General features: G+C 39.9%; 1 protein-coding gene across 2 annotated transcripts in view; it reads right to left on the bottom strand.

The window, feature by feature from the left end:
- PDE11A (phosphodiesterase 11A) overlaps window positions 1-12,550 on the bottom strand; it is a 104,325-nt gene that overhangs the window by 27,039 nt on the left and 64,736 nt on the right. For both annotated transcript variants that reach the window (XM_054277864.1, XM_054277865.1), the window contains 3 exons: window positions 6,271-6,417; window positions 6,060-6,167; window positions 1,293-1,402 (listed from right to left, as the gene is read on the bottom strand). In XM_054277864.1, the coding sequence (XP_054133839.1) occupies window positions 1,293-1,402; window positions 6,060-6,167; window positions 6,271-6,417 (365 nt within the window). The remainder of the gene's footprint in view (window positions 1-1,292; window positions 1,403-6,059; window positions 6,168-6,270; window positions 6,418-12,550) is intronic.

Here is a 12,550-nt window from a genome sequence, read left to right as displayed (position 1 = left end):
TGCACAAAAGACACTCTTGTATAATGGTGCAGCAGAGAAGTGGTTAATTTAATCAGAGCCTAAAATGGCCAGGATGTAAATCTTGGGTCTCGTTTTTGTAAATTGGGAACATAAACATCAATCAGCTGAGCTTCCTTCCCATTTGTCTCGTCTATTTTGATTCTCTTCAAGACTCAGCTGCAAAAAGGCATCTAGCAGTGCTTGGTAACCTTTGCACCATGAGCTCTGTCTTTTGAGCACTGCAATTGATTTTCCCTGCTGTGGTGATTGAAGATCCAGACAGTGTCATTGTTTCATTGAGATTGTATGGCAACACCAATACCTCAGGAAATGGCAGCTTAGTGAACATCAGAAACATCAGTTTGAGTGATGGTCACTGAGGCACCTTGGCCCCAGAAATGCAGCAGTCCCTGCATACACACATTGCAGCAGAGTACTTCTGCAAAAGTAGGACAAAACAGGCTAACACAGCATCACTCTGCCTTTCAAATATCTCTGGACAACCATTTGACCACTCCCCGATCATACTGGAGGATTAGCAGTAAGGCAGAACAAAAAAAGCTACAAATGCTCACTGGGATCTGCAGGACAGGAATACCTTGGGGCCTCATATTCTGACTGTAGAGGAACTGGGGAGTGAAGAAAACAAAAAGGGATTTGAAGAAATCTCTATGTCTGGCAGCTTTATTTCACAGCTTGGCCAGGATGTTGCTGCGGACATTTTTTGTTGTCCCTCCTATTCTCAGGGAAGGCAGATTTTGGAATGGATTTGACCTTAGTCTAAGGAGTTCCCCTGCCTACACAGTTAGAAGTACTACTCTTAAACCTTCTGCAAACCTACTTCTCCTTCACTATGCCTGAGGGCAGCAGCCTGGTTTCTGTGAAAGCATTATTTCAGTTTCACTTATTTTCTTCTCTCTGCAATAGCAGAACAAGGTTTTGCTTAATGCCATGCACCTCAGTCAGCAAGAAAAACCCAGACAGACAATTTAGGTGCTTCCTGGGTTGAAAACCAGAATCAATAACAGCTGAGCCTGAAAAGAACATCAAGTTTTGGCACCACATTTCAATATGTGGTGTCAGTTCAACAGCCAGCTACAAAGGACAAGCCAGCAATTACTTAAAGGAACAGAGAATGATAAAGATGGATAGTCCCTCACTGCACACAGGAATAAGAGTACTTGGCCTTGGCCTAGAAGGCTTGAAATTAATGCTTCATTCTTTATCCTGGTCACCTTTTGCTCTCCTGTGGAAGAAAACCAAATTAAAATAGTAAGAATTAGAAAGCTTACTTGGCTTGGAAGGCATTGTTGGTTCCCCTGTGGTCAAGGTCGTGACACAAGCATCCCACAATCAAAGCTAAAATTTCAATTTCAGTTAGAATCTCCTGAAATCCTGCGGTCTGAGAGCAGAAAAAAATAGCAGCTGTAACTATCAGTAGCAAAAGGGATAAGTAATGTTAGTCCATCCAGCAACAGTCAACTTTGTTTTGATACCATGAACATTTCAGTAAGGAGAAGATAAATGCTTTATTGTCATATTCTATTCCCTGCTGTATGTCAGATGGTTAGCAGAATAGATAATGTCCTTGGAGTGATCTGTTCTTATCTCTTTGTTGCATTTCCAGCATGCCATTTCTCTGCTAGCCAGGAGGCACTAAAGGCAAAAAGAGCTGAAAACAAATACCAGTAGCTGCAAACTGAGACAGGAACTGGATTTTTTTAATCAGAGAAATAAAAAACCCAAAACTAAACTGATAAAATTTTTAAATTATTATTTAGAGAAGTACTTAGATTTCTTCAATCCTGAGATGACCATCTTAGTCAATCCCTACTGTCAGAGATAGCTGACATGTTAAGTTGGTTCTTTAAAAGAACCCAGATAAAATATACTCTGTGGAACTGTTGTGAACTATAAGATTTTTTTTCAATCTGGCACTTTGAAGTGAGGTGGCACGATTTAAAAAGGAAATGTCTCAAATTTCTGCTGGAGATACTCACTTGAATTTGGGAGAGGCATTTGAAAACAGATGCAATGAAATTCCCTACAAGCAGTTCAGACATGACTATATGAATGGGAGAGATAATCATAGAAACATTTTTTTTATCACTATGCTTCTCCTCTTGGATACTTGTGATAGCAGTCTTCCTGCCTGAACAGGGCCATGGCAGAGAGAAAACCCTTACTGCTATTGCTAATCTCAAGCATCCTGAACAGATCCTGTCTGGAGGAGGTGCTAGAGCCTCTGTGGGGCACCACTGGTGCTGTGCCTCTTACCCATGGCAGAAACAACCTGGTTCTTCAGAAGCAGAAGGGCATAATACCTGCAAAAATGACTGGCTGAGCTGGAAAATTGTAACACTTGTCTTTTCACAGTGTCAGTCTCCAGTGACAATCCTCAGTTAGCCACATGATCTAGTTAGCATGAAATGAAATTACATACAAGAGATACAAAATACATTTGTATTGGAGGACCAAACCAAGGCTGAACACCAACACCACGTAAGAATCCCCAAATATCAGTGATTTTCAAAGGGGCATAATTTCACCCACCGGCAAGAAGAGAGTTTAAGTGACACAGGGGGACTTGTTGCCCTTCCTTGGTAGGAACTTACACTCAGAAACACCAGTGAATTGCTGCAATACTCTGTGAAAGCTCTGCTAGTCACCCCAAAACCCACAAATTCTACTTAGAGAAATGCAGATTCAAATCTAAGTATCCTCTGTTTAGACAGTCTGAAATGTGGCCACAGTTACTACATAAACAGTACAGGGAGCCAAGCTCCCCCAGGTGCTCAGGAATGCACTTCAGTGGGAATTAATGAAGTGCAAGACTTGCTACAAAAACTTTATAATTCCTTAAAATTTACACAGCAGAAAAGATGATCAAGCATGAAGAAAAAAAAGATTAATTAATTTTGTGTGGAATCCACCAGTGTACAGAATAACTTTGGTATTAGGAAAGAGGTTCACCTCATTTCTAGTGGCATTGCTGTTGTTCTTGTTTTGGTAACATCTACCCAAGCAGAAAAAAATCCTCTAAAAATAGCATTTTCTGTTTTAATTTTTTTAAACACAGCTCTTCTATAACAAATAGTAATAAAGATCTAGTTATAAAAAGGGATTAAAAATAGTTTGTAACTGACAACACACGATGTGTCAAGTTTCAGTCTAGAGAAAATATTCATGGCTAAGTTAAAATAACTTAAAAGGGAAGTTTTATAATATGAAATTGATGTTGTAATAAATATTCTTTAGTGTAATCCAAACTTTGATTAAATTCAAGGATTCAACCTGTATTGAAAATGCAGGGAAACCAATTAAGGAATTTATTAACAGTAGCAATATCTCAAAAATAAATGCCACATTTTATTTAATGAAAAGTCTTGTCACTGAATATATGAAAGAAATATAGCATATGTCACGTAGTAAAAAACATTTCATTTAAAACAATACTACAGTAAGGAGATATCTTCTTTGAACATAATGCAAGTAAACAGAGGATTACATTTCCCCATTTCTGAATTTACAGGAGGAAAAAAAAAACATGGCCATAGACGATGGTGCAGTAAAATTTATTTTCACCAGAAAAGGAATGACCCATAACTCATGAGTGGCAGAGTCTCCAGTGAGTTATGGAGGTCATTCTTTCATGTGAGGAAATGAATTGCATTCATTATACCTTGCCCCACATCTATATGTTTTGTTATTAGCACACCAGATGGGATTTTAATTTGGTATTGCTTACTTGTTCATTTTTGCCCTTTGAAATAAGTATCAATGTGAACTGTGTTAGCAAAGGCACTGATAATGAAGCCTGGGCTTGATCCTGCACTTTACTCTCAGGTACTCCCTTAACTTGCAGGAGCTGCCTTGCTGCAGTGCTGTCTTCAGAATTCTTGGGCATCTGAAATACAGAACTACAGCTTGCAGAACTGGGCTTATGATTGTTCAGGAGAGAGAATACATACTTGTATATACAGGAACATGCTTTAGATATGCAAAAGGCAGAGTTTACCAGGAGTGAAACAATGGTCTGCTCTTTGTTGAATTTCTCTTGTTTGGCTTGTTCAACACAGCTGAATTTTCCTTGTGCATTCAGTGGGAGTACGGTGGGGCCCTTAGAGGCTACTGCACTACAGGTTAGACATGACTATACTATGGCAAATCCTACCTGAAAATGCCCTAAAATAGAATTACTGGTTTCTATTTGTGGGGCAGTCTACATTGCTCACTGTCATGGAGAAATCAGAAATAAGCTGCAATAACTGCACAAAGCAGTGCCTTCTTGAGCGGCAGAGAAGGGCTCTGATAAGCCCTTCAAGGGGTTTGTCCAAGAATTTTCCCCTTTTACCAGTGAGAAAAGAAGGCACACACTAACTTGGATGGTATCCCCAAGACAAATGCAATAGGAGCAAGCTTTGGCTTATTACTAATGTCAGGTTTTTCTTTTGTGTCTTTTTTTGCACAAAAGAATGTTCCTGTATCTGGAAGGGAGAGCAGGCCAAACAGATCATGCACTGAACTTATTCTGTTCTCAGCCAGAGCCAGAGCAAAGCGGGATGGGATGTGTGGAGACTCCAGTGCTGTGGCCACTCCCATGGAATTGCTCATTCTGTTCATTACCAGGAGTGTGGGCAAGGAAACAAACCTGGCTTAAAAACGCTGGATCACATCTCGCACCGTTGCACCCCTGTGCTGACTGCTGAAAGGGCTCTGAACTGGCGCCGTGGGAGCCACGGTCAGAGCATCAGTCGGTGGCCGCTGGAGCAGCAGGGCCCCGCTCCCTCGCTGCCGGCCCCAGGGCGGGCACTCCAGCCGGGATGGCGGTGCCCGGTGCCCGCGGCAGAGCAGCGTGCCGCAAACCCGGCCTCGCAGCTCCACCTAGGGGTGCCACCGCTGGGGCTGGGGGCTCCCTGCCCGGCAGAAATTACTGTCATTCACACCCAGCGCCGCTGCCCGCCTTTGCCTATGCTCATCAGAGTGAATTGCTTTTCCTTTGTCTAAAACTGGGAAAAAAATGCATGTCAAATTTATAAAACCATAAAAACTACCAACACCCAGGCCTTAACACCGAATTTCCTTAGAGAGCATCAGCAAGCACCTGCTGAAACAATGTTTTGTGCAGCTGAGCAGCCTCATGCCCAGAGGAAGAGGTTCTCTCGTTGGATGTCTTCCTTTCCTTTGTCTCATGGTGCATGGTACAGCTTCACTATGCCTCCATCAACACTCACAGAAACACACCCACCCTGCTGGGACTGCCCAAGCACTAGAATGACATCTTCACCTGCTAGGGGAAGTCAGAGTCTCTTTTTCTTGCCCAACATGTAAAGTTCTGGCATTCAGGACCCCTGAGTTTTTTGTTGGTACATTTACAAGAATGAGTTAGCCAATCATGGGTTATTTCCTGCACTGAAGTTGCTGTGGGGTAGGGAGAGAGAGCAGTATGCTTATTCTAGTGGTACTTTCAGCAGAATTTACTTTAAATTTCAGTAGAATTTAATTGTATGGTAAAGGAGCTGCGGGTACTGCTGGAGATACATGCTAATAAAATCACTAAGTGTTAACAATGTCCAGTGGAGACTCAAGATTCACTTAGATCACTATGCTGGAAGATAATTTTCAAATGTTTTGAGGCAATATCTTCTAAAACTATTTAGATTAAGCTGGATAAGGAGATAATAAATATCAACATAATAAATACTTTGGGATTCTAATCCTTGGTTTTGTACTTCCCAATTAAGAGTTTGAAATAAATGTCAAATCAAAGAGTTCCGAAAGAAAAACATTTCATAAGATCAAGATCTGTAATAACAAGAGCACTCCAAGACTGCCATCTGTTTTCAGTCACTTTAATGTGCCTATGATATCACTGTCACTAAAACACTATAAGGTTTTGCTAAATATGTGCTGCCTTAAGTTGAATAAATTCTGTCTGCTTTGCTATTGGAAATGAGTAGCATAATAACTAGAAAAGAAATGGAATGCTGGAAAATGTTTAGACAGGTTAGGCAGTGTGGCAGTAAAAGCTCTTGGGGGCTGTGTGGCTGGGTACTCACAGTGAGCATGGCAAACATCAGCTGGCAGACGTTGAAAGCGTGCCTCCAGTTGTGATACAGGACCATTCGATAGTTCTTCCGCACTGTCAGAAGCCACCTACACAGCGTCTGAAATTCAAAGTGCAGCTTGGAGCAGGGCTACTAAATGTGTACAAATGGACAGAGCAGTGCCAAGACAAAAGCAGCAGATATTTGCAGCGCAGATGGTTACCTCGTAGTCAATTTTAAATTTCTGAACCATTCCAAGTTCCATGAACATCCGCAGGGCTGCAGTAATCATGGCATCCACATCGAGCGAGAAGTCATCAAAATGGATGTCATCAATGCCAAGCTCTGACACCAGAGGGATGTTTGCTGCCTGAAAATGCCAAAGGGAAATTTCTGATTCAAAACTTCCGTCCTTTTATTCACTCTTACAAGAACCAAACCGTACATCAGTTCTGACCTGCCAATACATTCCCTGCTTGATTCAAATGCTGAGCAGTAAAAGTCTTCATCTGAGAAACACAAACACGTCAAGCTAACAGAGTGTGGAAACAGTGGGAAGGAGAAGAACCTGGTATGAGCAGGAAATATGCTCACCATTCCAACTGGAGCCCTGATACAGCATTTAGACTGAAAGCTGACCACTTTACAGCCACTGCAGTAACACAATATATTCCAATGCAAATTACAGTGCTGTAATGCAAGAAACATCTGGATAGCCAGAAGCTGGGAGTTTTAATTGCTACCATTTACAAATGCAAAGTAAATATACTGCTCTGCAGAATTTCTTCCTCCAAATGCCTTCGAAATCATAAGCATACAAGTGCCCTTTGCTTTACACTGTTCACTATGCACACACAGAACCAGAAGAAGAGGAATACAAGACATGTCTAGCAGAAGTACACTCCAAAGTAAAATAAAGAATTTTCAACATGCTGATTTTATAGTCAGTCAATAAAACAACAGCAAAAGCCATACATTTTGCTTTGTCTGTATAACAGGGACTTCTGTTTGTAAGAGTGGAATGTGTGCTGACCTGGCTGATGTATTTAATTGAACACAGAGATGTGCTGTAGCTTGCTCAGTGGCACCACCTGCATGAGCCAGGTTAGGTGTGAAGCAGGAATGCTGGCCCTGAGATTGTGCTGTCCAGACCTTCAGCAATCTTACAAAAATTGTGACTTTTTTATCATTCAGTTATTCTTCGAAGACTTGGGGGATACTGGAGATGCAGATTAATATTAAGTCTATGAACACACTCACTGGATAGAAATAAGACTCAATATAATTGGTTTTTGGGGAAGAAACACATTTGTACAGCATACTCCTTAGTTCCTTAGTGAAAAGCTTAAATAGCAAGCTGAAAGAGAAGCACTTGATTCTTGAAATTGTTTATCAAACAATCTTTGCAAACCTACTGCTGCATTTTCATTAAGTTTGAAGTGGGATGTAATTAATACTTTCAGAATTTTTGGCCTCTTAAAGAAAAACAGATCTTTTCCTTGCTATTTTTTCTGGAAACCCACACTTTTATCAGCCTGTTGAATTCAAGGTAGAACACTTGAAGCAGTTGCTCAACTAAAATTGTTTTTCCATTTGTCAAACAGTGGAGAAATAACAATATATTCCAAATCTATTACAAATTGAACAACAGGATATTAACAAAGCAAGTCAAAAACAATTTCTTCCCACGTCAGTCTGAAACTTTTAAATATTTATGAGGTTTTACATTCCTAAATTTAACAGGAGTGCCATAATCCAAAATAACTGCTGAATTAATAGCCAGGAGATAACATTTGTATAAAAGAACCATTTGCTTTACAACAGCAATAAAGGAAACAACAGAATTATGAGTGCAGAGCCTAATTTGAATAATGTTAAAAAAATGATATGTTGTGGGGCTGCAGCAGTATTCTGGCTGCACCTGGCATTGACTATCCTCAGCTTCTCAGGCTAGAAATGCAAAAGTCCAGGGTTTGGAGAAGAACATTCATTAAAACTTCATATTTTAAAATTACAGAGATATATAAAAAATACTAATAACACAGAATACTAAAACATATCCCTCCCTGAAATTTTGCAGCACTGCAGGAAAAATTTCAGTGGATTTCTTAAAATAAACAACAATAGCAACACTCCCTTTCAGGAAAACAGAGATGATGAAAGTACCATGACAGTAAAAGGAAGGGGCAGGCAATTAAAATTCAAGTTACAGTGAAATTATTTTTTTAAGCACCCCAGTGATTTACAATCCCTTAAAAGGCTGTGGGGTTTTGAACAATCAGAAGTTTAATTTCCCCTTTCTTAAAACAATTAAGAACATTTTACTCTGGCATCTTTTTACCCTGTGTATCCTTGAGGAAAATTCAAATGACTCTTCTGTGAGCTTATGGCAAGTTAAAGCCAGATGTGCCTCCTCTGGTCACATTTCCATATGTCCAGGACTAACCCAAAAATTTGTCTTGAAGGGAATCAGGAACACAAGTTTGGCTGAACACATGGAAGGCAACTGGTCTTGCCTAATAAAATACAAACTCAGCAGTTGCTGGACTAGGAAAATATCATCAGTCGTAGGTAGCTTGAAAAAAAAGGATGTCATGCCTCCAAAGAAGAGCATAAGGATAATATCTGTGGTTACTCCATAACCAGGCGTGCATGGAAAAGGGTGGAATGAATGCATAGGGGGAGGAAAAGCACCTTTGTACTCAGTTCAGGTGGGAGACAAGATTCTCCTTTCCTCTTTGCTACCACCTAAATTCTGTCACAGCCTGCTTATTACTTGTGAACAGGTGAGAGACAAGGGACTGGTTGAGCCTTAGTTTCCATCAGCCATCACAAAAGGCCATATGTCATTAACGACTCTCTTATGCAAAACACGTGGAACATCAAAATGGCTTTCACCATACAGTCACAATTCTGGCCACTATAAAAGACAGCCCATGGGAACAGAAAAATAACATTTTTCGTTCAGTATTAATAAACCTTTGGGCTCCTGTGGATGAATAAAGCCTAAGAAGGAAAATGCTTACTAAATTATTTTGCACTAACTCATCTAATAGCATATTCTTCTCAATCTTCTGTATCAATATTTGAAAATGTGATAAAATCATATGTAAAGAAACTGGCGAGTTCTTCCCAAAGCATTCTTCCTTTCTAAAATGTGCACAACCATGCACAACCAGTCCAGCTAAAAACAGAAAACACTGACATCCTACTTTGCCATGGCATCTTAAAATTTCTCTACTTCAGTTTTAGTACCTGTATGGATAAGACATCAGTGCATATTATGCAAGGAAAGTATTCTGAAACATACTGATATTAGTATGGCTTTGTTTAAGAAAAAGGTACATTCTGCCATTTGACATACTCAGCTTCCTCCCTATGTGGTACCAGAACTATTCTGTAACAGCAACTTCCATTTACTGGATGTAATCCACTGTTTTGATAGCCTTATTTACAGTGGCATGTGGAATGATCAGCAAGGTTTCCTCATCAGAAAATACTGCCTGACTGATGGAAGAAGTAAAAAGGAAATTGATTATATTTAACGCATATAAAGTTATCTCATGAAATGTATATTCCAGTGTAGCAAAATAACCTGGAAAAATAATGTGGTGTACATCTTAAATCCCAGGGGCACTGTTAGAGTCCAGAGTCCACATACTATTCGAATAGCAGGTCAAGATCTGACCTTATGTACACTCTGGAGTGAAACTGCTGCTCCAGACAACATGTCACACAGAGAAGAAATAAAATTGCCTTTTCAAGTACCTCTTCATCGCAAATCTCTCTCAGAAGATAAGGATCTGAAAAACCTTAAAGGATGATCATCAAAAGCTGAAGAGAAAGTGAAGAATATTTAAATGTGATGCCTTCATTATCTCTCACATAATCTTCTATGATTCCATGAAGCCATTTTGAAGACATTATTTTCTGATGGCAAAGGGTTTTATTTGTGAAAGGTTCTTTTCATATATAAAGGCCTCTAAGATACTTGCTTATATTTATAGCTGCAGGCAGGCACCTTTTAAAATATATCTTTATAGTCAGTTATTAACACCAGTGGACAGATTTTGTACTTCTTCATAGCCATGGAAGACCAAAGCCTGTTATATTCCAGTCTGACACATTTACTCTCTCCAAAAGAGAAAGAATCAAATGTTGCAGCTCCAGCATGTTTAATGCCCAGAGCAAACTGGCTTTTAAAGGCCTCCATCTGTTACTGGAGACTGTGGATAGCAACTCTTTGCCCTTCACAATGCTGAGTTAGAACCTCTTTTTGGACAACCAACTGAAGCAGAGGCAGGACAGTGGCATTAAAAGGGAATTTTACAAAATTTACAGTAAAGGGAAATGGGTATGGAAATGACTGATGTGTATTTACCTCTTGATTTTAACAATTTTTTAAATATGATTATCACAGGAGCATTGCTCTGACTTCAATAGTGAAATCACCCAGAAACACGGCCTCGTTTAGTCTGGAGAGAGCTTTTGAGACCAGCCAGTCCTATGCCCCTGCCCAAGGAAACCTCATGCTGCCATAAAAACACACTTTGCAGCTGTCAGCTCTATCAGACTCCTTCAATGTTCCAGTCTCTGTCAGTGTCTTATAGCTGAACAGTTGTTGGATGAAAGGCAGGGTGGAACAGGATTTGTGTATTTTATACCTCTTCTGATTAACCCTACAGATAAACAGAGGGTTGCAGTTGTGAGATTAAAAGCCCAAACTCTGCCCCAAGTCCCATAGTAGTTGTCTGAGCCCTTTGCTGGAAAAGGTCATTCCTTGGTTTAGTCAAAGTTTTACATCTGTAAACCAAGAATAATGCAGGACATGCATCCAGCTTCAAAATCTGCAGCTGAAGCATGTATATGTATGTAGTGCAACTGCTCCACCTCTGAATGGCAAATTAACAGCTTAACATGTACTTCAGATATGAAATGTAGAACAAAGAAAGTTGCATTTAGACTTGTTTCAAAAAGTTGTGTTTGACCATTTACCAAATACAACTTCTGTTTAGTATGATGCTGGTATTTCTTTTAATTAAAAAAGAAACCTAACAGCATGAAGAAAGCTATTTAGTCTGCTTCTATCAGAACAAGAAAAGTAGACATTAAGCAATCTAAACTATCAAATATAGAATTTAGGATTTTTTTAAATTATCATGCAGTGTGGACTTAGGACAGAAGTATGGTATTTACTTTCTGCTTTGGGGATCAAACTGTATCTTCCTGAGGAAAGGATTTGTCTTATAATTTTTGTTTTAAAAGGGCAAAGGAAGGTATGCCATTACAGTGTTAAACGTGCTATTTAAAAAGCTAGCCCCAGAACTATAGCTAAAAACAGAAAGCATTTTGAATATTTCTAATCAGTCAATCAATCCTATCTGAACATACTGCTTTCTGAAATTGGGACCCATCAAAAAGAAATAATACATTTCAGAGATAAAAATGACATATAAAATTTTGTTACGAACTATAATAGGTGCAAAAAAACGTTATTTTATGTTAGTAAAAATCAATCCTTGATGCTAGAGTTGTTTCCTAGTACACAGAAACAAAATATATGGCAGCCAATAAAAGGAACAAGAAATTTTGATTTTAAAAGAACAGAGGCATAAAATAAAAAAAATTAATGGTCTAGGCATCTATTATTCTTAAGGCCAAAGTCCATAACCACAGCAGCCCAGGACTGGAGTTTTACAGGGCATGCACATTGGACACAATGATCTCCCAAGGCGCGCTGGGGAGTGTTCACGTCCCTTTGGCTGATGGTGATTAGGAAAGAACCAGTGTGTCACATACTGCAGGCTAGCAACTGTCGAGTTTTTATGGCCATCAGTGCAGATGAGAAGTTTGTACAAAAGGGCCTATTCAGTCTCTGTTTCAGAATTTCAAACAAACACAAGCAGCAAACCTAGGGCAACTATTTCTCTATTCTACAAAAGTGTCAGGCTGCCATTTCCCACAAAGCTTTACTTGGTTTTGGTGGCAAAAAGTCAGCTTTGTTACTCCCATGAAGAGCAGAATGGGTAATGTGGACTAGCCCTCCCCCTTATGCCTGTGAATTTGGGAGGGTGAGAAAAGTGGGATACAACATAGCCTTTTCCTACCCAGAAAGTGGAGGAAAAGTTCTGGGTCCTTCCTTGAAGACTCAGAAGAGGAAAAACATGATTAAAGGTGGAAGGAGCAGGGACAGGTTTCTTCTCATGGTGGACATAAACGTGAAGGCTTGGGCGGGACTCACAGATTTGGTGAAAAGAGCCCAAAATGTGCTCTGCAACTTTAAATTTGGCACATGGTGGAAGAGAGCACGTGAAAAAAGTGGAGGGGTTGCCAAGATCAGACACTGAAAAAAACCCCAAAGCCAGAACCTCAGAAATCCCACCAGAGCCACAATGTGCACTGGTATCACACTATTTTTGTGATCCCAGCACGCTGCTGCACCAAAGCCAACATGCAGGACCACCAGTGTGACCAGTGTGACCAGTGTCACCCTGGGGCCATGG

This window comes from Melozone crissalis, unplaced genomic scaffold (genome assembly GCF_028551555.1).
Source record: "Melozone crissalis strain CALT ecotype California unplaced genomic scaffold, PUWL_Pcris_2 ptg000023l_1, whole genome shotgun sequence".
Lineage (NCBI taxonomy): Eukaryota > Metazoa > Chordata > Aves > Passeriformes > Passerellidae > Melozone > Melozone crissalis.
The sequence above is the reverse complement of the archived record's forward strand: the minus strand, read 5'-3'. Positions and strand labels throughout refer to the sequence as shown.